The following is a 25,223-nucleotide window of genomic DNA, read 5'->3' on the forward strand; positions in this document are numbered from 1 at the left end:
GTCGACACTGACCTCTTACTTTGTCTTTGGCATCTATGGGGTGAAAATTCTGGAAACTACCACAGATTTGGGTGATCTCTCCATGCATCCCGCTAGCCTGACTGTTTGGGCCACCTTGAGGCTGAAACTGCAGGCTCATTTGGCGCTGGGTTCTGTTCCCAAAGTCCTGTAATGGACCCTTCCTATCTGCCTGCCAGCCTGCATTCATCAGGAGATTTGTTTTCCTCTGTCACTTTGTGGGTTCTGTAGTCTTAAAGTTTGTTTATAGTCATTGTTATAGGTATTTTAGGTGGTTAGGGGGGAGCACAAAGAGTTTTCCTGCTTCTAAACAGCTATCTTGGCTACACACACCCAGCATCAGAATTCTTGAAGGAGAAGTTAAGTGAGCTACAGGCATTATAAAACATCAAAATGATTGTTTTGATTATATTAAAACAAAAAACTGTTCTCCAAACAAAATCAATGCCACCAAGACACCAAGGAAAGTAGAAAGCTTGGAAACAATCTTTACAGCAGGTGTATCTGATAAAGGCCTCATTTCTCAAATTGTAAGAATACAAGTCATTCCTCAATTGATAGAAGATAAAAGGATATGAATGGGCAGTTTTCAAATGAATACATCCAACCTATAATCATATGAAGAAATGCTCTAAATCACTTTGATTAGAAAAATGCAAATTAAAACAACTCTGAGATACAACTTCTAATCTCCTAGAATAGCTAATATAACAAAAAAGAAAAATGATAAATGTTGGAGAGGATGTGGAAAAATTAGAACACTGAATCATTGTTGGCCGAGTTTTGAATTAAGCAAACACTCTGGAGAACAATTTGGAACTATGCCGATAGGGCAACCAAACTTTGATCTACACGACCATAGGAGCCAAAGTATTACTTCACTGTCATTGGTGAGGAAGAATTTGAGAAGATCTGACTTCTCAGGGATTAGCTTTCTTTTTCAGTATCTCCAGGGTATTTCTGTCTGCCCTCAGAAGGATCACATAGCACTTGGGAGCAAAGATGCAGGTGAGAATCCCAGTACTGGAAGCCAAAATGGAAAAAACTTCCACAGCCACCATGGCCTTGCCCTTGGTGCTGTGATATGTGGGCAGAAAGGAAATCCAGACGCTGCAGAACACAAGCATGCTGAAAGTCAGGAACTTGGCTTCATTGAAAGTGTCTGGCAGATTTCTGGCCAGGAAAGCCATAGTGAAGCTCCCCAAGGGCAGAAAGCCCATGTAGCCCAGGACACAATAGAAGGTAAGGATGGAACCCTCATTACACTGAAGGACAATGAAGGAAGGCTCAGAGTGAATGTCCATCTCCAGGAATGGGGCTAGGTTCCAAGCCAGATACCACAGAGACACATTTGGATCAGATCACACATCAAAATGAGGGAATAAGATGCTGTGGAGCCCATCCACCTCCTGAATCTGCTCCTTGGATTTGTGGCCTTGAAGGCCAGCACCACAGTGATGGTTTTTGCTAAAATGGAGGCAATGGCCACTGTGAACACAACTGCAAATGTGGTTTGTCTCAGGAGACAAGTGGCTGTGTTAGGACGGCCAATGAAGAGCAAGGAGCAGAGGAAGCAGAGGGTGAGGGAGACCAGAAGAGTGTAGCTGAGGCTGCGGTTATTGGCTTTGACTATGGGGGTGTCTCTGTGCTTCACAAAGACTCCAAGGACCAGGGCAGTGAGGAGGGAGAAGCAGAGGGCTGCCCAGGCCAGAGCCATTCCCAGAGGTTCTTCAAAGGCCAGGAAGGTCACAGTCTTGGGGAAGCATCTATCCCTCTCTTTGCTTGGGTACTCATCTCCAGGACATGGCAGACACTGCTCTGCATCTGTGAACAGTGACAACAATAAAGAATCTAACTATATCCCAACTAGATCGTACTTTTCTATCTGTAAATAAAGCCCAGTTTTAGTCTCTCTACACTGAGTTCAGTCTCTTTGTGTACTCTTCCTTCTCAGTCAGAAAGACCAGAATTCTAGAGCTTGAAGAAGAGAAACACGTATTTTGGTGTCTTCATATCTTTACATACGGATAAAAAAATACAGCGTTAGTATCAATTCCCTATCATATATTTACTAAAGAACCTCAAACTTTTATCCATCCCAATAATAAACCACCTACAATGAGCCCAAAAGGGTATCTTTAGAGTTAACCCTACATTTTCAGGATAGAAATGATACATTGAAACCCTTAATTTTCTTGTTATCATAGATGAAGGCCATGAGTTAAAAATTAATTAGGTGGAGAGATGTTTTAATATGTTTCTTTTAATGCAAGGGAATCTCTACAAATCTGGGTTCTTACGATGCATGATTCTGGTCATTTAATCAAACATTTTTCAAATAAAGTAATTTTCATAACAATTTTGATTATTTAGCTCAGAAATTAATTTGTGCACCTATGATAATAATTCTCTAGTTTCTGCAGCTTCCTGAGGAATTAAAACCTGTCTCCTTCATGTTTTCCAACCCTATGGTAACAGTGTTACTGAGTATGTATGCATTATTCCAGCCTCAAAGAATATTACCCTCATGGGATCTGTTTCTTTTCTCTTATACATACATGTATATTTCTTTTATTGTTTGCTGAACTATTCATAACTTGTACAGTTATTAACTCTGAGGCTCATTTATGCTTACGAGATGGGACCAAAAAGTGAAAGACAGAAAAATACTAGTGAAAGCTTAGGGGATATTATGTTTCTCTGAATTATTTAATAAATAGCATTTAATCAAAAGTAAGATAGTTTTGATATAATTCATTACATAGTAACAGGGATGGTGAAAATTTAGCTATCACATTGGAAACATTATGGGAAATATTTCTTTGTTTCAGTAGATTCACAGAGCCTTTGAAATTGTGAAGAATTATTCAAATATATTAAATACCAACTACCAGAAGACCAGATAATCCAATATAAGATGGGGATATTCAACTTATGATAAAGGAAGCACCGAAGGAGGTGGCAACTCTTGCTCCTGGTGGATTCACAGAAGAGTTTTATGAACCTTTAAAAAATCAGTAACAGTGCTGTAGTCATTATTCTCATGAATTTATAAAGGGAATACCAGATGCATTTTATGACATAAATAAAGCCCAATACCCTAATTATATAAGTGGAAAAAGAGGTAATATCTTTCATATTATTGATAAATTTTTATTAAAAACGTTAAATAAATTCACATCAGTCTACAGAGATTCAATCAAAATCTAATTCCTCTTCTGTAGGTTGGATTTTTGTTAGAGGAAAAAATATTAAATTTAATATATCCAAAAGCAAAAAAAAAATATCTCGTAACATGCAGAAAAATCGTTTCACAAAAATAAAACAAATACTTATTCTGAAAACACTACAAAAATGTAAAGAGGACATTTATATCAAAATAGTGCATCTTTATAAAGCAAATACTTTACGCATAGACATAAATTAATATCCTTCCCAATGAGTATAAGTTTAAAATTAAGGTGACAAACATCCTCCTGATTAATTGGTAAAGTGCCAGAAAGGACATTAGGAGCATAAAAACAAGGAAAACTAAAGTACAAGGATAGAAAAAGAAGAGGTAAAACTGTGCCTATTTTCAAATGGCATGACATTTTACTTTGAAAATCCTAGGGAATCAGCAGAGATGCTAACTGGGAAAGTTGATAAAGTCATCGAGTAAAATACATAATAAATCCTTTGAATCTCCACATTTAAAAAAAAATAAAGCAATTGGCGTTAAGTAATTTGCTCAAGGTTACACAGCCAGTTATTTCTGGGTGTGGGGGTAAGTATCTGAGCCCGGATTCGTTGCCAGGTCATCCTGACTCTGGGACCGGTGCTCTTACTCACTGAGCCACCTGGCAGCCCCTAAGCAATTTGGGTTAAGGAACTTGCTCCAGGTTATACGGCCAGGTGTTTCTGGGTGGGTGCTAAGTGTCTGAGCCCGGATATGATCCCAGGTTATCCTGACTCTGGGGCCGTTGCTTTTACTCACTGTGCTATCTGGCCACCCAGAACCTCTACATTTTTATATAATGAAAAATTCAAGAGGCTATAAAAAGGAAATTGCGCTCCAAATAACTTCAATATTGCAAAATAAATCAAATATTTGTAGAACCATTCAAAATTCTTGCTTTGATTCAATTATGAAGAGTTTCTTAAACAAATAAATAAAAATTGAAATAACTGAAGAAATAGCCTATGCTCCTGGCTTGACCATAACAATATAATAACGTTTATTTTAAAAATCCAGGGATTCCAAAAGGCAGAAGTAAGGAGTGACTGCAATACAGGAATGAGAAAGAGGCATTAAATAGAGACAGGACATTGTGTTCAATGAAAAATGAACTGACCAAAAAACAAAAATGCATTTTTTTAACAAATCGGTTTACTAAACAATGCATGGCAATTTCAAAACAAATCAAGACGAGGTCCCATCAGCTTTGACACTGGACCTCAGATGCAGAGGGATGGGTGCAGGGGGAAGGATGGAGGACATATTTTCATACCACTTTTTGTGGGCAAAGCTTGGTTGAATCAGGACATCAACCACTAAGGAAACAATCTTCAAAAACCAAAACGGAATCTTAGAGCACTCTGATTAAACTTTGCCCAAGGATGTTTTCTCAAAGACTGACTCTAGAGACCAGACACCTACTCTTAATCCAAATCCATCTTTGTTTAGGTCATATTGAGACTTTATTTACCTTAGAAGTGGAGAATTTTAGGATTAAATCTTAGATTAAGCTTTCCCATGGAAGTGCAGATGTTTACAATTGGGTTATAAGGGTTGTGAGGAATGATGGATTCCAGTAGTAGTAAAACACTGGTGGATTCTCCTTGGATAGAATTTTGGTCTCTTGAAACAGGGCTTGCTCCTAGTAAGTTACAGGAATGACCAAAAAGCACATGGAATGAAAGTGACTGAATAACTGCAGTATTATTTTAAATCAGAAAATATTATTTTGTTAAGTAAAAGTCACTTCACGTTAAGATTTTTTAAAAAGCAGCAATTGAACAATGTCTATTCCTTGGAGAGAGGACTATTTATCTTTAGGAACCCACCTGTCTGGTTGGAAATCTCCTTTTCAGGGCATGGGGTACAATCAAAGCAGCAGATGGGCTGGCCTTCATGGACTGTCTTCTTGAATCCTGGGCCACATTTTGGACTGCACATGGAAGTTGGAGCCTGTGTTTCCACCATAGAAAGAGAGAAAATATTACTATAAGGATGACTTTTGAATGATAGATACCCTAAGATGATGATGCTTTCAAACCTTTCCTATGGAAGTCATTTAGAAGAAAGAATCTGTCATTCTGCATGGTATGGAACATCTAATCATCAATGGAAATTTTCTTCTCATATTTCCATTTCTCACTCCATATCATCTTTTCCCCAATATACCAGTACAGATTCTCCCCTAGGCACAATTAAGATTCTTGAATATTTTTAACTGTAATATATTGCAGGCACATTTTCCCCCAGAAGTACTAGTATATATTTATACTGCACTCCATTTTTAAACAGATAATGCTGAAATAATTTGTTGCCAACATAATGAAAAATGCTTCTTTCATATTTTTCACAAAAAGTCCTGGTTTTATGTGTTTTTTTTTCATAAATTATCGTGAATGTTTCCAGGAATCATGACTTTAGAGAATATACACTGTAATGAGCTAATTTAAAAATTCAGCTAGGCTGAATCTAAGAAACTGATGATTTAACTGGTTGATCTTGATTCCTGGGCTGATATTTGGAGAATCTTCTGCAGAGGTCTGTTGAGGCTGGGGTGGGATTTATAAAATAACAAAGACAAATGAAAATGCAGAAATATATATATTTGACATCAGCAGAAGTCATAACCACAGCATTTAAATTAAGCATCTCTAAATGCCATTGTCCTTCTTGGAGAGACAATTCAGTATAAATTATTTAAGTAGCTGCAGGATCCCAGATATTGGGTAGTTGTGGGTGGAATTGTCCCCTTTGGGTTAAAAAAGCTTCTCAATTCTCCACTCCCACCATACCTCCCCCCACCACTGGTACTCTTCAAATTGACCACGTGATCTGGGATATTTCAAGACTCTTTTCATATGGACAATTTAGATCAATTTGTATCTTAGCAGAAAAGAATTTGAAGGTAGGATTTAAAAAAGGAAATCAGAGCTCTGTCTTACTCAGAACAAAAAAGAAAAGTAAGTATATGCTAGTCCCCTGTCATTAATTTCAAACTTGGTGGAGAACACCCGGGTGCCAATGAACAAACAACAGTGCCCAGGACTGTAAATAGGCAAAGTTATAAAGCTCCTATTACTCAGGGGCCACTTACCTGAGAGAAATCTTCTGGCCAATCTATATCTTCTTCATTAATGCTGAATCCCTGACCATGAGAGGTCACTTCCCCCACTTTCACTAGTATATCCCTCTGGTCAGGGAAGGCTTTCAAATTCAGAATATCATATCTCTCAGCAGTCTTCCTGGCTCCATCCCCACATGATTTATCACTGACACTTTTGACAGGACTGATGCACATCAGGAAGTTGTGGAGATGAAGGCAAGGACAAGAATTTATTAATCCATTGGGAAAGAAGGATTGACATATATGTCACAGACTTGACTATCAGCACCAAAAAGACAATGAATTTGGAGCTTCAAAAAGGAGCCATTCTGTCTTATCTTCCAATTCTTCTTCTTGAGCTCTGACAGCTCTGCTCTCTGGACAGTGGAAGAAAAACAAATTCAGGAAACAATTATATGTCACCGACTTTGAGCTTACCTCTAAACCATTTCATCTTTGTTTCACCAAGTCAGGAATTTCTTCCATATATCTAATGTCTTGCATTCCATTTCTTTTCTAAAGTTTGTCATCACAGAGTACTCAGTACCTTCTATAAGCAGAAGTTTACTATTCCTTTCCCATTAAATTGTAAGACCCTCACAAACTAGAAATTTCTTTGCCTTTCTTTACCTCACCAGAACTTTACACATTTCTTCACACAGTGAGTGTTTAAGAAATGTGCACCGATGTATTGATTGTTAGGGGAAATCTTACTCTTCGTACAAAAGTCTCATTAAAATAATTAAAAATCTCCAATATAAGGCTTTGACATGGTCAACAAAGTGAACTTAGGAACAAAGGACAATGACATAAAAAGTGATGCAATTCAAGGCAAAGAAGGAAAAATGCAAATGATTAAGAGACTAAACAATTTGAAAAAAAATCTGTGATGCAAAAATATAGGAAAAAATAATTTCAAGAGAAGAAATTATAAAAGAAATTGCATAATGATAAACTGTAAGAAAATGAAGCGTTAATGCAACCTGAGGAAGATTTGAGAAGCAGCGATTCCAGGAAAGAATAGAAAATTATTTTGGATACACTATATATGGATGCCATTGTGCAATGGAAAATGTTTAGAAAATATCATAGAGAGATTGATAATGTAGAATGTAAAGGACAAAAAGAGAAATGAAGTCTATATTCTTCTCACTGAGAAATTTGGGGAAAAGATTTCATGATTTCAGGAAAAAAAGAAAGAATCTAACAGGCTAGAAAAAATAATACATTTTGCTGTGCCTACAATGAGGACTCTTAAGCACTTCATGGATCATAGCACACCCGGCCCATCTATGCTCCAGTATATCTCAAAGTACATCAAAGTTGATGTTCATGGTTTCCTTGACACTATCTGTCCATCTCATCTTCTGCCATCCCCTCTTCCATTTGCCTTCAGTCTTTTCCAACATTGGGATCCTTTCCAATGAGTCCTGTCTTCTCATTAAATGACCAAAGTATTTAAGCTTCAGTTTGAGGATTTGCCTTTTCAGTGAACAATCTGAATTGATTTCTTTAAATACTAAATGATTTGTTCTCCTGGCTGTCCAAGAGACTCTCAACAGTTTTGTCCAGTACAGCAATGCAAAAGGATCAATTCTGTGGCACTCAGCTTTCCTTATGGTCCAAATCTCATAGCCATCCATTGCTATTGAAAAAAAAATAGCTTTGCCTACACAGGCCTTTGTCAGTAAAGTATAATTCAGATAATTATTACATATTTACTGTGGGTAAGAATTTCTTAGAAGAAATGGAGTAGTCATTATAGGAATAAGAATTTCTTAGAAGAAATGGAGTAGTCATTATAGGAAAAAGAAAAAATGAGAAAATCAGTAATAGGGTATCATCTCAAAAATCACAGAATATCAATATATCCATGACAATATATCTATTGGAATCCAAGGAAAACTGCTCAACATCATAACCTGAGCCAGTGCTTCAACCACTGATATCAAAGAAGTCAAAGTTTATCAGTTCTATGAAGACTTGCAGCATATCCTACAAATAACACCCCAAAATGAAGAAATATTCATCATGGGTATTGGAGGACTAAAGTAGGAAATCAAAAGGGAATTGGAATAATTGGAAAGTTTGTCCTTGTAGCACAAAATGAAGAAGGAATACAAAGAAGAAAGTCAGATCATATCATAAAAATTTCTGATCCAGAGCAGCAAGTAAATATACATATATATATATATATGTATATATATATACATAAAATATACAAAAAATCAGATAAACTTGGTTTTCCATTTCCAAGCTAAACTATATATGGAAGTATATTTATGCACTCTTGTGTGTGTATAAGTGTATATACATATAGATAGAAATATAAAAACCTAGGAAATTCCAGAAAAATAGGAGAAAGTTTCCTAAACCTTGGACATTACTGAGACAAAGGGTCTTTAGGAAATATTATGAGTGGACAGTCAAAAAATTAGCAAGCCATTTGTAGGAAGGGAAATATTATGTTCCCTTCATGGTATCAGAGAAATTAAAGAGACAAGAAAGAATTGATCAACATATCTGAAGGGGAAAAGGAAAGGGATAAAGGAAGGGATAAAAAGGGGGAAAAAGAACCTTGGAGGGGAAAAAAGGAAGAAAAAAAAAACATGTCATGTAAATGGGCATCACAAATAAGTCCAAGTTAATGAAGAAAATGGGCAATGGGTAGAGTAGAAAATCTTTAAGTCTTCTGGATAAATGAAAGAAAGTCAGTGAATTTAACTAATTAAAAATGATTTAGTACAAAGTTACAGACACATTCCATCTGTGATTGACTGTCTTTGAAAGACTGGGTTCATCTCAGCAATGCAAAGTTCTAAGATGATTCCACAAGACTCATGATGGAAAAGGCTATCCACATGCAGAGAAAGATTTACAGAGTCTCGATGCAGACTGAAATAAACTACTTGGTCTTTCTCTTTTTTAGTTTTGTTTTTTTTTTTCCTTCTTTTTCAGTGTTCATTCCATTGGTTACAATCCTTCTTTACAAATTGAATAATGTTTAATATTATTGGATTGCATGCTGCCATGAAAAGGGATCATGGAGGGGGAAGAGAGGGAAGGGTAGAAAATTTGGAAGTCAAAAACTTGTGGAATTGAATGTTGTCAACTAAAAGTAAATTAATAAATAAATTTCAAAATATATTTATCAGGAAGAGCCAGGAGGGCAGACTAGAGGCAGCATGTCAGTTGAATTCTCTCAATGTTCTCCTTCAAATATCCATCCAATTAAATTCTAGAAGGGCATAGTCAATAAAGGGTCATGATGAGGCTTTTTCTCAGCCCAAAACAAGCGACAAGATTGCAAGGAGAGCCTCATCACACCTTGTTGGGCCTAAACCAGAGGGAACACTGGAAAAATAAAAATAGTAGGCACTGGAGGCAGCAGATGCACCAGCTGCAGGAGCTTCAGGAACTCAGCTGAAAGACTTTCCAGGGCAGAGGGCAGCTCTAGCCCTTAAGGGTAAATCAGGGCAGGGAACCTGGTCACAGTTCAAAGGCAGAAGGTCAGGTTTTTGATTCCAATTACAGAAGACCAAAGTTATTTTTTTGGGTAAAATCCAGATCCCAGAGAAAGAGAGTAGGCACTGCACTTCTCCCTTGAAAACAACCCCTTAGAAGTAAAAATAATATGTAGACCCCTAGAACTAACACTTAAAAGAATTGCATGGAAACTGGAGGCAGTGCCCTCCCCCATAACCATGCCAAGATTATAGACCAATTTTAAGGTAACTTTCAGAATCAGGAAGTAGGCTGGGAAAATGAGTCAACAAGATCTGATCATAAAAAGCTCCAGTGGTGGCAGAAAGCATTAAGACAAAATCTCCAAAGACTACAATATCTAAACAGTGATAAGTAAAGCCTCAAATGAAAATTCAGCTTAGACACAACCATAATAAGAATTCCTAAAGGAAAAACATAAAGTAAAGAAAGAGGTTAGAGTGTTAGAGGAAAATTTTGGAAAATAATTAAGTGGGATTCAAGAAAAAAAAAACTTGATAAAAGAGACTCAATAAATAATAAAGGAGGTGGCAGCAGCGGCGCGGTTCATGGTCGCGGGCCGGGTAGGCGCGGCGCCAGACGTAGGCTGGGCAGGCATGGCGTCGGTGACGACGGTGCAGCGGCCTGCGAAGGCGTGGCGGCGGCGGCGCTGCGGTGGACGCAGGCCAGGAAGGCATGGTGGCGGACGCAGGCCAGGAAGGGGCCTGATCATCTCCGGGGGCAAGTCTTCCCACCAACCACAAGGTCCACTACCAGGCCTATCACCAAAGGGCTGGGACTGGAAAGAGCAAGGTAAGAAGCAAAGACAGGGGCCCCTATACTGGACAGCAAACACTCCTGGGGCTACCACATCATAGCACAGAAATCTTTTTTTAAAAAGCCCCTTTCAGGACCTCCAAAGACGAGGATGACAGAGTGAACCCCACTTGCTCCAAACCCTGCCTCTGACCCTGAAAATATAGTAACTATTGTCCAGGGCAAAACCCTCTACAGTAAAGGCTTGGGATCCTAGAGGAAGGGTGTGGTTAGGACCCTGCCTCAAAATGGGTAGAAAGCAGACTACAAAGACAAAGACTCTAGAGTCCTACTATTCTTAGAGGGAGGAACCAACCTCAGAGGGAGACAATGTGGACTCCACACCCACAGCTGAAACTTCAACAGGGAATGGATCCCAAGCACAGAAGGCTCTCCTAGATGAGATCAAAAGGAACTTTGAAAGCAAAATGAGAGAGAGATAGAAGAGAAAATGAATAATTCTCTCAAAACAAAAATAGCAGAATTCGAAAAGCATTATAATGAGGAAAACATCTCTCTAAAAAGAAAAGTGTATGATATGGAAAAGGAGCTTCAAAAATTAACCAAGGAAAATGATTTGCTAAAAACCAGAATTAAACAAATGGAAACGAATAACTCTATGAGGAACTAAGAAGTAGCCAAGCAAAACAACAAAAATGAAAAATTAGAAAAAGAGGTAAAATACCTCAAAGAAAAAATAACTGACCTGGAAAACAGATCCAGGAGAGATAATCTGAGAATCATAGGCCTACCAGAAAATTATGATGAAAAAATGAGCCTGGACAACATTCTCTAAGAGCTCGTGAAGGAAAACTGCCCTGAGATACTTGAACCTGAGGGGAAAATAGAAATCGACAGAATCCACCAGACACCTGCTGTAAGAGATCCCAAACTGAAAAATCCTTGAAATGTTGTGGCCAAACTCCAGAACTACCAGATGAAAGGGAAAATACTTCAAGCGGCCAGAAACAAACAATTCAGATATCGAGGGTCCACAGTGAGGATTGCACAGGATTTGTCAACCTCCACACTGAAAGATCGGGGGCAGTGGAATACAATTTTCAGGAAGGCAAAACAGCTTGGATTACAACCAAGGATCACATACCCAGCGAGACTGAGCATATTCTTCCAGGCAAAGAGATGGCCATTCAACGATATAACAGAGTTCCAGACCTTCTTGATAAAAAAGCCAGGACTCAATGGAAAATTCAACCCCCAATTATGAGAAGCAACAGTGACTTAGAAAGGTAAACAAGGAGAACACACATCATTTTAGAGGGAAAGAGGGGAGGGAGAGGAACTTCGCATGAGATCTGTTCCTGTCATTCTTGATGCGAAGAAAAAATAGCATACCTCATTAAGTATAACAATATCCTACAGGTAGTAGGAGGGGGGAAGGGTTACAAAAGGGGGGTGGGAGTGGTTTGTAGAGAGGGAAGAAGTAAGGGGAAAAGGGGAGGAAAAGGGAGGGCGGCCGAAAAGGGAACACTGAGGGAGGTGGTGGTCAAAAGGAAAACTATTAAGGGGGGGAAGGGAGAAGGGAGGAAAAATATGAACATTAACAGGGGCAGGAATAGGATAAGGGGAAAGAAACAGATAACAATCATAACTGTAAATGTGAATGGAATGAACTCTCCTATAAAACGGAGACAGATAGCAGAATGGATTAGAAATCATAATCCTACAATATGCTGTTTACAAGAAACACATCTGAAACAGAGGGATACAGACAAGGTAAAGGTAAAAGGTTGGAGTAAAATATATCATGCCTCAGCTAAAGTAAAAAAAGCAGGGGTAGCAATCCTTATCTCAGATAAAGCAAATGCAAAAATTGATCTAATTAAAAGAGATAAGGAAGGAAACTATATCCTGTTAAAAGGCACCATCGAGAATGAAGCAATATCACTACTTAACATATATGCACCAAGTGGTGTAGCTTCCAAATTCCTAGAGGTGAAGGTAAAGGAATTAGAGGAAGAAATATATAGCAAAACTATACTAGTGGGAGACCTTAATCTCCCCCTATCTGAACTTGATAAATCCAACCTCAAAATAAACAAGAAAGAAGTTAAGGAGGTGAACAGGATTTTAAAGAGGATAGGTATGATAGATCTCTGGAGAAAACTGAATGGGGATAAAAAGGAATATACTTTCTTCTCAGCGGTTCATGGCACATACTCAAAAATTGGCCATGTTCTAGGGCATAAAAACCTCACAATTCTATGCAGTAAGGCAGAAATATTAAACGCATTGTTCTCAGATCATGATGCAATAAAAATTATATGCAATAAAGGGCCAGGGAAAGACAGACTAAAAACTAACTGGAAATTAAACAATTTAATCCTAAAGAATGAGTGGGTCAAACAAGAAATTATAGAAACAATCAGTAATTTCATTCAAGAGAATGATAATAATGAGACAACATACCAAAATCTGTGGGATGCATTAAAGGCAGTTCTTAGGGGAAGTTTTATATCCCTGAGTGCATACATGATTAAATTAGAGAAAAGGGAGCTCAACGAATTGGGCATGCAATTAAAAAACCTAGAAAAAGAACAAATTCAAAATCCCCAATTAAATACTAAACTAGAAATATTGAAGACTAAAGGAGAGATTAATAAAATCAAAATTAAGAAAACTATTGAACTAATAAATAAAACCAAGAGCTGGTTTTATGAAAAAACCAACAAAATTGATAGACCCTTAGTCAATATGATAAAAAAAAGAAAGAAGAAAACCAAATTATGAGTATCAAAAATGAAAAGGGTGAATCTACCTCCAATGAAGAGGAAATCAAAACAATAATTAGGAATTATTTTTCCCAATTGTATGCACATAAATTTGACAATCTTAGAGAAATGGATGAGTATTTAGAAACATACAAGTTGCCCAGATTAACTGAAGAGGAAGTAAATTACTTAAATAGTCCCATCTCAGAAAAAGAAATTGAACAAGCCATCAGTCACCTCCCTAGGAAAAAATCTCCAGGGCCAGATGGATTCACTAGTGAATTCTATCAAACATTTAAAGAACAATTGATTCCAATACTCTACAAATTATTTGGGAAAATTAGTGAAGAAGGAGTCCTACCAAATTCTTTTTATGACACAAATATGGTACTGATACCTAAATCAGGAAGAGATAAAACAGAGAAAGAAAATTATAGACCAATCTCCCTCATGAATATAGATGCAAAAATTCTAAATAAAATACTAGCCAAAAGACTACAACAACTTATCTCAAGAATAATACACTTTGATCAGGTAGGATTTATTCCAGAAATGCAAGGATGGTTTAATATTAGGAAAACCATCAGTATAATTGATCATATCAACAATAAAACTAGCAGAAACCACATGATCATCTCAATAGATGCAGAAAAGGCTTTTGACAAAATACAACATCCATTCCTATTAAAAACATTAGAAAGTATAGGAATAAATGAAGCCTTCCTTAAAATAATAGGTAGCATCTATTTAAAGCCATCAGCAAGTATTATATGTAATGGGGAGAAGCTGGAAGCATTTCCCATAAGATCAGGGGTGAAACAAGGGTGTCCACTATCACCCCTCTTATTCAATCTGGTACTAGAAATGTTAGCAGTAGCAATTAGAGAAGAAAAAGAAATCAAAGGAATCAAGTTAGGCAAAGAAGAGACCAAGTTATCACTCTTCGCAGATGATATGATGATATACTTAGAGAATCCTAGAGAATCAAGTAAAAAACTGCTTGAGACAATAAATAAATTCGGCAAAGTTGCAGGATATAAAATAAACCCACATAAATCCTCGGCAATCCTATATATTTCCAATGAAATTCAACAGCAAGAAGTAGGAAGAGAAATCCCATTTAAAGTTACTGTAGACATTACAGAATATTTGGGAATCTACCTGCCAAAACAAACCCAGGACCTGTATGATCATAACTACAAAACACTTTTCACACAAATAAAGTCAGATCTAACTAATTGGAAAAATATCAATTGCTCATGGCTGGGTCGAGCTATTATAATAAAAATGACAATTTTACCTAAATTAAATTATATATTTAGTGCCATACCAATTAATTTACCAAAAAACTACTTTATAGAGTTAGAAAAAATAGTAACAAAATTCATCTGGAAGAATAAACGGTCCAGAATATCAAGGGAATTATTGAAAAAAAAATGCTAGGGAAGGTGGACTAGCTTTACCAGATTTCAATCTGTACTATAAAGCAGCAGTCATCAAAACTACCTGGTACTGGCTTAGAAATAGAGAAGTGGATCAATGGAATAGATTAGGCACACGAGATTCAGAAGTCAACGACTACAGTAATGTATTGTTTGATAAACCCCCAGACCCTGGTTTTTGGGATAAGAACTCACTGTTTGACAAAAACTGCTGGGAAAACTGGAATATAGTATGGCAGAAACTGGACATAGACCATTATCTAACACCATATACGAAAATCAAGTCTAAATGGGTTCATGATCTAGGTATAAAGGTTGATACTGTAAGTCTGCTAAAAACGGAATAGTTTACCTATCAGACTTGTGGAGAGGGAATCACTTTATGACGAAACAGGAATTAGAGAACATTATAAAATGTAAAATGGGTAACTTTGACTACATGAAATTGAAAAGTTTCTGTACAAATAAAGCCAATGTAACCAAGATTAAGAGGGAGGTGGGAAATTGGGAAAGAATCTTTACAACCTATGTCTCTGACAAAGGACTCATCTCTAAAATATACAGAGAATTGAGTCAAATGTATAAGAATACAAGTCATTCCCCAACTGATAAATGGTCAAAGGATATAAACAGGCAGTTTTCAGAGAAAGAAATTAAAGCTATATATAAGCACATGAAGAAATGCTCTAATTCACTATTGATTAGAGAAATGCAAATCAAAACAACTCTGAGGTACCACATCTCACCAGTTAGATTGGCTAAGATGACAAAACAGGAAAATGGCAAATGCTGGAGAGGATGTGGGCAAACTGGAACACTAATGCATTGTTGGTGGAGTTGTGAACTGATCCAGCCTTTCTGGAGAGCAATCTGGAATTATGCCCAAAGGGCTATAAATACTTTCATACCCTTTGATCCAGCAATACCACTCCTAGGGTTATATCCCAAAGAGATTATAGAAATGGGAGAAAGACCCATATGTACAAAAATGTTTATAGCAGCTCTTTTTGTGGTGGCAAAGAATTGGAAATTAAGGGGGTGCCCATCAATTGGGGAATGGCTGAACAAGTTGTGGTATATGCATGTTATGGAATACTATTGTGCCATAATAAACGGGGAGCAGGCGGTCTTCATATTTACCTGGAGAGGCTTAAAAGAACTGATGCTGAGTGAGAAGAGTAGAACCAGGAGGAATTTGTACACAATTACAGACACAACGTATGTGTGATGACCAACTTTGATAGACTGGACTCTTCTCAACAATACAGGGATATAAGTCAATCCCAAAAGATGCATGATGGAGAGAAAAACGTGCATCCAGAGAAAGAACTAGAAAGAACTAAATTTATATCCAGGTGGAAGCAAAATACCTGATCTTTTTCGTTCTCTTATTTGATTTTATGTCCTCTTTACCATTTTTCATTCCAGCCGGTACAATCCATCCTTATAACCTGACCATTGTATAATGTGAAAGTATTTACAGATCCTATACTCGATAATAAGCTGACATGGGGGGGGGAGGAGGGGAGGGAGGGGGACAAAATGTGAAATTCAAGGAATTGTGGAATTGAATCCTGTAAACTAAAAGGAAACAAACAAATTAATAAATTAAAGTTAAAGTATACTAAAAAAATAAATAATAAAGGAAATATCACCTAAAAAATAGAATTAGGAGCAGAACCATGATGACACAAGTTATGGCAGGGGATTGTCTGACCTATCCCAAATTCCTCTCAAAACAACATAAAAATAATGCTTCAAACCACATTTTGCATAGGCAGAACCAGCAAAAGGAGGGAGTAGAACAATTTTCTAGCCCAAGACAACTTAGAAAATAAGCAGGAAATGTTTCTCTCATTGGAGTGGGATGTGGAGCACACTCCAGAAAAGGGCATCCCTCTACAAGCCAACAGCAGTCCCCAAAAAGTCAGTACCTGTGACACACTCCTTAATTTAATCTACATTATTAAAACCTTTTAAAAATTTCTCTTTCTAGACAATCTGTTTTTTACTTTCTGGACAATCAACAAAAGAGTAAATCAAACATTGACTTATAGTAAAACAACAACAACAAAAAGGACTCTATTCTAGAAGTGTGACAGCATTGAAAGAGAAGTGTGCTGTCCTACAGTTAATATTAGTAGTAGCAGTTGCAGTAGCACTTGGAGTAGTTACCTTAGTGCTCTTGGATGTAGAAGAAGAAGAAGGAGAAGAAGAAGAAGAAGAAGAAGAAGAAGAAGAAGAAGAAGAAGAAGAAGAAGAAGAAGAAGAAGAAGAAGAAGAAGAAGAAGAAGAAGAAGAAGAAGAAGAAATAATTGTAGAAGTAGTGGTGTTTGTATCATTATTATTATTATTATTATTATACAATTGTACATGTTTTCACATATTTTGCGTTGTGTTATACACTTACATAATATATAATTCATATTTTATGAATAACTATGGTAAAAATAAATTAACTTTTTCAGAAAAATAAACATTTATCTAACTATTACTATGTGCCAGAGTCTGTGTTAGGTAATTTATTGTCACCATATTTTACCAGAGGAAACTTTTATTTCAAAAATTGTTTATAGCTAACTTAAAGTAAAATAGAACAGATTTTGCTGTTTTGATGTCAATGTGTAGTCATTCCATGGCCTAAGCAAGAGTTAACGTAGTATCTGAATTTACTATAGGCAAAAGTTGCAATTTCTGAAGCATCTCCTTCTTCCAAAATGAATAGAATAAGGGGATGTACCAGCTTTGTGCAACAAGGATGTAGGTCTACTATCCAGTTGTAAAGTTCTAGTCAGGAACTTCTTTTGTCTATCAGCTTCCTGAAAATGCAAGCTACTACATTAATTCTAATAATGATCAAATTATTAATATTCACTTTACTTCTGCCCACTAGACAAATCTTTCCGCTATGATATTATTGTAAAATTATTTTTTCTTTTCCCCTTAATATTGTGTCATATAGCAAATATTCAGTGTACAGGTGCTCACATATTGATACTGCTAAAGTTAAAAACAAACAGTATACAGATCCTTTTAACTGTTTTCTAAGACTACAAACACTAAAGAGGTCACAACCTATTTAACCCTTATCACAACTCATTCTTCAATTCCTGGACCTTTTTATCAAAATCATGCAACTATTAATAAAAAAGTTCAAGTTTTTCCAACTCTTTTTTCCAAAATATTCATAAAGCTATGTTATCTCACTTTTATTTTTATCAAAATGCACACTCTATGTAAACAATTGCATGTTATTAAGGGAAAAGCTAGACAGATTATTAATATACATATATATATATATATAAATTCCTCCAGCTTCCCTGTACACAGGGGAATCAGTAAAAAATGTAATTAAACATTATGTTACATTCTTTTGCTTCAATGGGAATTCCAAAGCAATTGAAAACTGATAATGCCCCCTCCTACACTAGCAAATTATTGCATTCTTTCTGTGATCACTTTCAAAAGATATTAATTACAGGCATAACCCTTATAATCTTGACAAACAGAATGAAGTTAATAAACCTATTTACAAATATAAAATGAAAAGCAACTTTGTCCAATTCATTATAAAGGCAATTAGCTGCTGCTTTGTGCACTGCAAATTTTTTTTTATGCATCGCTTAAAATGAGTATACACTGGCAGTAAAACAATATGAAAAGGGGCACACTTCCAAAGTGAAGGTCATCCAAGCACAGATGTGTGAAGATCCTGCCTTTTGACTAATGGGGAAGGGGGACAAGACTATGTTTATGTTTTCCAGAACCTGTGGAACAACAAGGGTGAGTGCTGAAATAAGTGTCAGGGCATATACTCCAGCTCACCCAGAAGATGGAAAGAGCTCCGGCAGCAGCAGAAGAAATCGCGGAGACAGACCATGGGAGTAAAGAAGGAGAGGTCCCCTAATGCAGCCACTACACAGAACAGCTATGCCCGCGTGGGCCAAACTCAGCATTTATTATAACAAGCCAAAGAACTGCAACCTGCTACCCCAGGATTTGTGCTTCTTGCTATGATCACTGTGACTTCAATACAAACGGAACTGGTCCCATCTTGATTTAAGTCCCGAGACATGGACCCTTACCACATCAATTGTTTCGTATATAACCTATACCTACACGCATCTGTCCCCCTCAAGTCTTCTTTACTTCTTCTAATGTGAATCATTTCCAGATGATATGAGTCAATACTACATTTTATTGCAATATAACCTGCTTGGAGAAACACCCTCTTTTGATTTCAGACTTTGGGGGAATCTGCATTTTTAGGAATATCTGATTCTCTAGCTACAAAAATGATTTTAATCACAGAAATACTTGCCATAGCCTCCCTCTTAATATCAACAACTGTTTGTTCTATTAAATGAAATACCAAAGGCTCAATTTGTGACTTAATTGGCAAAGAATGTTAGCTTGGCTTTAGAAAACATGTGATTATGGATACACCTATCTATATATGACTCTTTTCTATGGAATATTTAGCATTAATTGTACTGTTACTTGGAGCAAAGTTAAGATGGAGGAGTAGAAAGAGGATTTCCACACAACTCAGGCTCCCACCTCCTCCAGTTCATGAAAAATGATTCTACACAAACTTTAGATCTATAGGACCCACAAAATGACACAGAGAAGCTAACCTCCCACTGAGGACAGCCCAGCAGGCTGGCAGGAAGCAGCCAGCATAGTGCTCTGGAAGCTGAGCCCAGCACTGCTCAAGCCTGAGGTTTTAGCCTCAGGGTGGCAAGACCAGCCACTGGCAGGAGGGACTTCAGATCACTCGGAGTTGTGGAAGTTTCCAGAATTATCAGCCCACAGATGCTAAGGAAAAAGTGACAGGTCAGTGCAGTGTGGACTTTGGGACCAGGGAATTCAGAAGTATGATCTGGCCTTTGCCACAGGGCAAGAAGTAGCTGAGGATCCATGGCCTTGCAGCCACCCATCACATGGCTGCTTCAGAGTTCCTGGTTTGCAGATTGTAGGGAGACCAAGCAACCAATCGGAAAGGTAATGGATTATGCTTTAACCTGCTTGGATCTGGATTGCTGGCTAGAGTGGGGATCCTGGTGTGTGTGACCAGGTTGCCACAGCATGGGGAGGCTTCAGAGAGGGCACTCAACTAATAGCACCAGCAGCTTTGAAAACCCAAGCATTTGGGATATAGCTCCTGTTTTTGGTTTTGGTAGCAGATATCTACTGTTGCAAAAGGCTCAAAAGTCAAGTAATTGAGTGGCAACATGAGCAAGCAAAGGAAGCAAAGCAAAAAAAGCAATCCAACTTTACATTCCTATTTTGAGGACAAAAAGGATCAAAACATGGAACAGCAGGAAACAAATGAAGTTAGAACTCCTGCACCAAAAGCTTCCAAAAAAAAATATGACCTGGTTACTGTCAATAAAGTACTTTACAAAGGATTTTGAAAATCAAATAAAAGAAGTAGAGGAAGAAATGGGAAGAGAATTGAGAATGATGCAAGAAAATTATGAAATTAGATTCACCAACATGACTGAAGAAAATAATACCTTAAAAATAGACTAACTCAGATGGCAAAAAGAGGCTCAATAAGGCAATGAGGAAAAGAATGGCTTAAAAAGCCAAATTTGCCATATGGAGAAAGAATATCAAAAGCTCGCTGAAGAAAATCATCCTTTCAGAACTAGATTAGAGCACATGGAATCCAGTGACTTTGTGAGGAATCAAGATATTATTAAAACAACCCAAACAAATAAAAAAATAGAAGGCAATATAAAATATCTAATTGCAAATACCACTGGCCTGGAAAATAAATCCAGGAGAGAAAATTTAAAAATTATTGGATTACCTGAAAGCCATGATCAAAAAAAGAACCTAGAAATCATTTTTCAAGAAATTCTCAAATAAAATTGCCCTGATGTTTTACAACCAGAGGGCAAAATAGAGGTTGAACGAATCCACTGATCAACTCCTGAAAAAGATCCTGAAAAGAAAACTCCCAGGAATGTTATAGCCAGGTTCCAGAGTTCTCAGATCAAGGAACAAATTATGACAAGCAGTCAGGAAGAAACAATTTCAATATTGTGGAAAAGCAATCAGGAAAATGCAGGACCTGGCTGCTTCTACACTGAGGGATCGAAGGACTTGCAATATGATATTCCAGAGGTCAAAGGAGCTGGGATTAATACCAAGAATCACCTACCCAGCAAAACTGAGTATCATGTTTCATGGGAAGATATGCTAATTCAGTGGATTAGAGTACTTTCAAGCATTCTTGATGAAAACGACAGAGTTGAATAGAAAATTTGACATTCAGATACAAGAAGCAAGAGAAGCATGAGAAGGTAAACAGGGAAAAGAAATCATAAGGAACTTATCAAAGTTGAACTACTTATATTCCTACATGGAAAAATGATAACTGTAACTTATGAAACTTTTCTCAGTATGAGAATATTTGAAGGGAATAGAAATGTACATATATATGTATATGTATTCATACATATATGTATGTGAATATAGGAGGGTATGTGGTCGTATGTATACATATGTGAATGTGTGTATATATGTGTACAGGTTTTCATAGATAGAGGACCCAGGACCAATTTAATAAGAAGGGATGGTATTTAAAACTTAATTTAAATGGTGAGAGAAGAATATAGTGAGAGGAGATAGGGAGAGACAGAATGGGGTAAATTACCTCATATAGAAGAGGCAAGGGAAAACTGTTACAATGGAGGGGAAGAAGAGGAAGGCAGAAGGGAATGAGTCAACCTTATTCTCATGGAATTTGGCCTATGGAGGGGAATGACATACACACTAAATAGGGTATCTCACCCTATAGGAGAGTAGAGGGGTAGGGGAAGGGGAAGAGATGGGGGTTAATGGAAAGGAGGGCAGACTGGAGGTCTGGGGGTAGGGAATTTGGAAGCACCCTCATGTGAAAAGGGACAGGATCAAAGTAGAGAATAGAACAAGTGGGGTGTGGGATAGGATGGAAGGACACATAGTCAGTCTTTCACAATATATCCACTATGGAAAAGTTTTGCTTAGTTACACATGTACAACTTATATTGAATTGCTTATCTTCCCAGTGAGGGTGGGTGACGAGGGAGGAACGGAAAGAATCTGGAATCTAAAGTTTTAAAGTCAAATATTTAAAAACATATATACATATGAAGATGATTATTATTGTTACATGTAATTGGGAAATAAGACATACAGGCACTGGGGCATAGAAATCCACCATGCCCTACTCAAAGTCAGAGAGCAAGTGGATGAAGATATGGGAGAGAGAAGATTGGAGGAGGTGATTATTAGTGGTATTGTTATTTTGGGGTGGTTGGTAGGGAAAAATGGGGAAAAAATTTGTAACTCAAAATCTTGTGGAAATGAAGGGTGTCAACTAAAAAAAAAACTTGTGCTGTTACTCAATGTAAAACTGGTAGAGATTTGTTGTAGTAGTTGTTGAACCATCTTCATTTTCTTTTTCCAACCAATTTTAATTTTTTTTCTGATTTCTTAAAAAGAAGGGGGAAAGGTTTGTCTGACTTCTTGTCAGACTTCTTGTTAATAGACTCATTGCCCTACTATTACTGATAATTTCAATCAATGAGTCTACAATTTCTTTATTTCGAAATGTCAAAAGAACTTCACAATATATTAATGGATTATGAACGATGTTTCTGTAGCCTTTATAACATGACAGACTATAGATAAGGATTTTTTGAAAAAAAAAACCAATGTATTAGATCAAAGAGCATGGTATTTAGTTGATGAGTTAAAGGCCTTAAAAACTAAATTGTTATTTAGATGTGATTGTATACATACATACATTAGTGTATAAATATAATATAATGTATGTATAAATATACATACATTAGTGTAACTCTTTTACTATATATTAGCTCTGATTCTAATGTTTTTGGGACAAAATACGAGTGAAACTTCTTGGTGTTGCATATGATTCAAATACTCCAAAGTATATCAGAAAACATCCAAAATTGACATAGCTCTGGAATTGATCCAGGAACATTGCCAATACAATATTGTTAACATTCATGAAGTTATTTCCTTTTAATTTGATGTCTATGATTTTACATGTTTTATCTGTATTGATTATTGTATTATTTCTTTGTATATGCCTTCTTGCAGTGACTAGACTGATATCAAAGCCTTTGTAACCATTATTGAGTTGATAATGTATGTATTGAACTTATGTATGTATTGAAAATGTATGAACACAACTTTCAAAAGTCAGGATTTATAATGGAACATTACTTCTAGAAATTGTAATCTCACACATTGTATTCGATGTCAACAGAATGTAATGATAGTAGAATGCAAAATTGCAGTGTGAGTATTGCTATGGTTATATTAGGGTGACCCCATATATTTGGAATAATGAAACTGCTAATGTTACTTGGAGTCAAATTAGGAATAATTTAATGGTCCTTTGCATAGTCATAATAGTTCCTGGCATATAAATTAATTGTCCTATATGACTGAACAAATTATACAAAGTCATATTTCAAGTATTGATCCTGAAGATATAGCCAATCAGCTATTTCACTGAATAAATCAGATTAATCCATTTAATAATCTTAACTGTCTATTACTTCACTTTTTCCAGTTGCATGCTTGTTGATATTTTGCCTTGTTTCACCTTTAGGGATCCACATGCTCGGCCGGTCTTTCCTAGCTTTGGGAACCAAGGTTCATGCTGTTAAATTACTTGTATAGAAAGGGGGAGATGTCGAGGGCCAGTCTCTGACCCGGTCCATACTTTGAGAAGACTCTGGTCCAGGATTTCTCCCAAGCCAGCTCCCCATTAAGGCTATACGTGAAGGCTATATATATAATGTCTTAAGATTGACTCACCATCTCTTCCTGACTTGCAGGAGTTTAGGACATGATAACTAAGCACTGTCCGAGACATAGATGCATGCAAGGGAACAAGGACATTAAAACATATAGATGTACATCAATGAACAAGGACATTAAACATTTTCTCATAGGAACCTAAGAGATGCTTGCTTTACATTCATTATATAAACCCTTCCCTCTGATCAATAAATTGAAACTGCTATGACAGATCCTGCCTGGCTCATATCCATCATTCCACACTTCTCGGTTCGGCTTGTGCCCATTTTGATGCAGGCATCACTAGGTCAAGGAGAAAATACTGCAATCAGTCAGGAAGAAAAAATTTTAGTATCGTGGAAACACAACCAGGGTAACACAAGACCTCGCAGCTTCTACACTAAGGGCTTGGTTTACAGTATTCCAGAGATCAAAGGAGCTAGTATTAAAGCCAAGAATCACCTACTCTGCAAAGCTAAATATAATGCTTCAGGGGAAAATATAGTCATTCACTGAAATGGAAGATTTTCAAGCATTCTTAATGGAAAAGCCAGAACTGAATAGAAAATTTGACTTTCAAATACAAGAAGCAAGAGAAGAATGAGAAGGTAAACAGGAAAAAGAAATCATAAGGAACTTATTAAAGTTGAACTATTTATATTCCTACATGGAAAAAATGATAATTGTAACTCATAAAACTTTTCTCAGTATGAGGATAGAAGGGAATATATATGTGTGTGTGTGTATGTGTGTGTGTATGTGTGTGTGTATACATACATAGGTATGTATAGGAAGGGTATGGCTACATAAATATGTATGAGAATGTATGTTCATGTATACATAGACAGAGCACATAAAATGAATTTAATATGAAGGGATGATAACTAAAAAGTAAAATTAAGAGGACAGAGGGGAATTTATTGGGAGAAGGAGAAATCGAGAGATATATTAGTGTAAATTATCTTATATAAAAGAGGAAAGTGAAAACTGTTACAATGGAGGGGACTAGCAGGAAGGTGAAAGGGAATGGGACACCTTGATTCTCATTGAATTGGGCTAAGCAGGGAATAACATACACACTCAATTGGGTATCTTACCGTACAGGAAAATGGGGAGGAGGGGGATAGAGGATAAGAGGGGGGAAGATAGAAGGGAGGCATATTGGCAGAGAGGGTAGTTAGAAACAAACACTTTTGAAAAGGTCAACGAAGAAAATAGAACAAGTGGGGGGCAGGATAGGATGGAAGGAAAGATATTCTTTCACAATATAACTACTATGAAAATGATTTGGGTAACTACACTTGCACAACCTATATTGAATTTCTTTTCTTCCTACTGGGGGTGGGTGAGGAGGGAAGAAGGGTAAAAGTATGGAACTCAAAGTTTTCAAACAAATGTTTAAAAAATGTGTTTTTTACATGTAACTGGGAAATAATATATACAGGTACTGGGGTATAGAAATCAATTCTGCCCGACTAGAAAGATGGGGCATAATGGGGGAGGATATAAGAGAGAACGGATTGGGGGAAGGAGTATTGAGTAGGTTTGTTATTTTGAGGTGGGGTAGGGGAAAGATAGGGAGAAAA

The 25,223-nt window shown here is 36.8% G+C and overlaps 1 protein-coding gene across 1 annotated transcript in view; it reads right to left on the reverse strand.

The window, feature by feature from the left end:
• Window positions 1-938: 938 nt before the first annotated feature.
• The window catches only part of LOC138177113 (vomeronasal type-2 receptor 116-like), a 35,850-nt gene continuing 11,565 nt past the window's right edge, over window positions 939-25,223 (reverse strand). The window contains 4 exon segments of the mRNA XM_069108098.1: window positions 939-1,339; window positions 1,342-1,842; window positions 5,065-5,188; window positions 6,330-6,548. Coding sequence (XP_068964199.1) covers window positions 939-1,339; window positions 1,342-1,842; window positions 5,065-5,188; window positions 6,330-6,548 — 1,245 coding nt within the window.

This window comes from Petaurus breviceps, unplaced genomic scaffold, assembly GCF_028583685.1.
Source record: "Petaurus breviceps papuanus isolate PSGF00001 unplaced genomic scaffold, PetGlider_PUasm1.0 90330, whole genome shotgun sequence".
Lineage (NCBI taxonomy): Eukaryota > Metazoa > Chordata > Mammalia > Diprotodontia > Petauridae > Petaurus > Petaurus breviceps.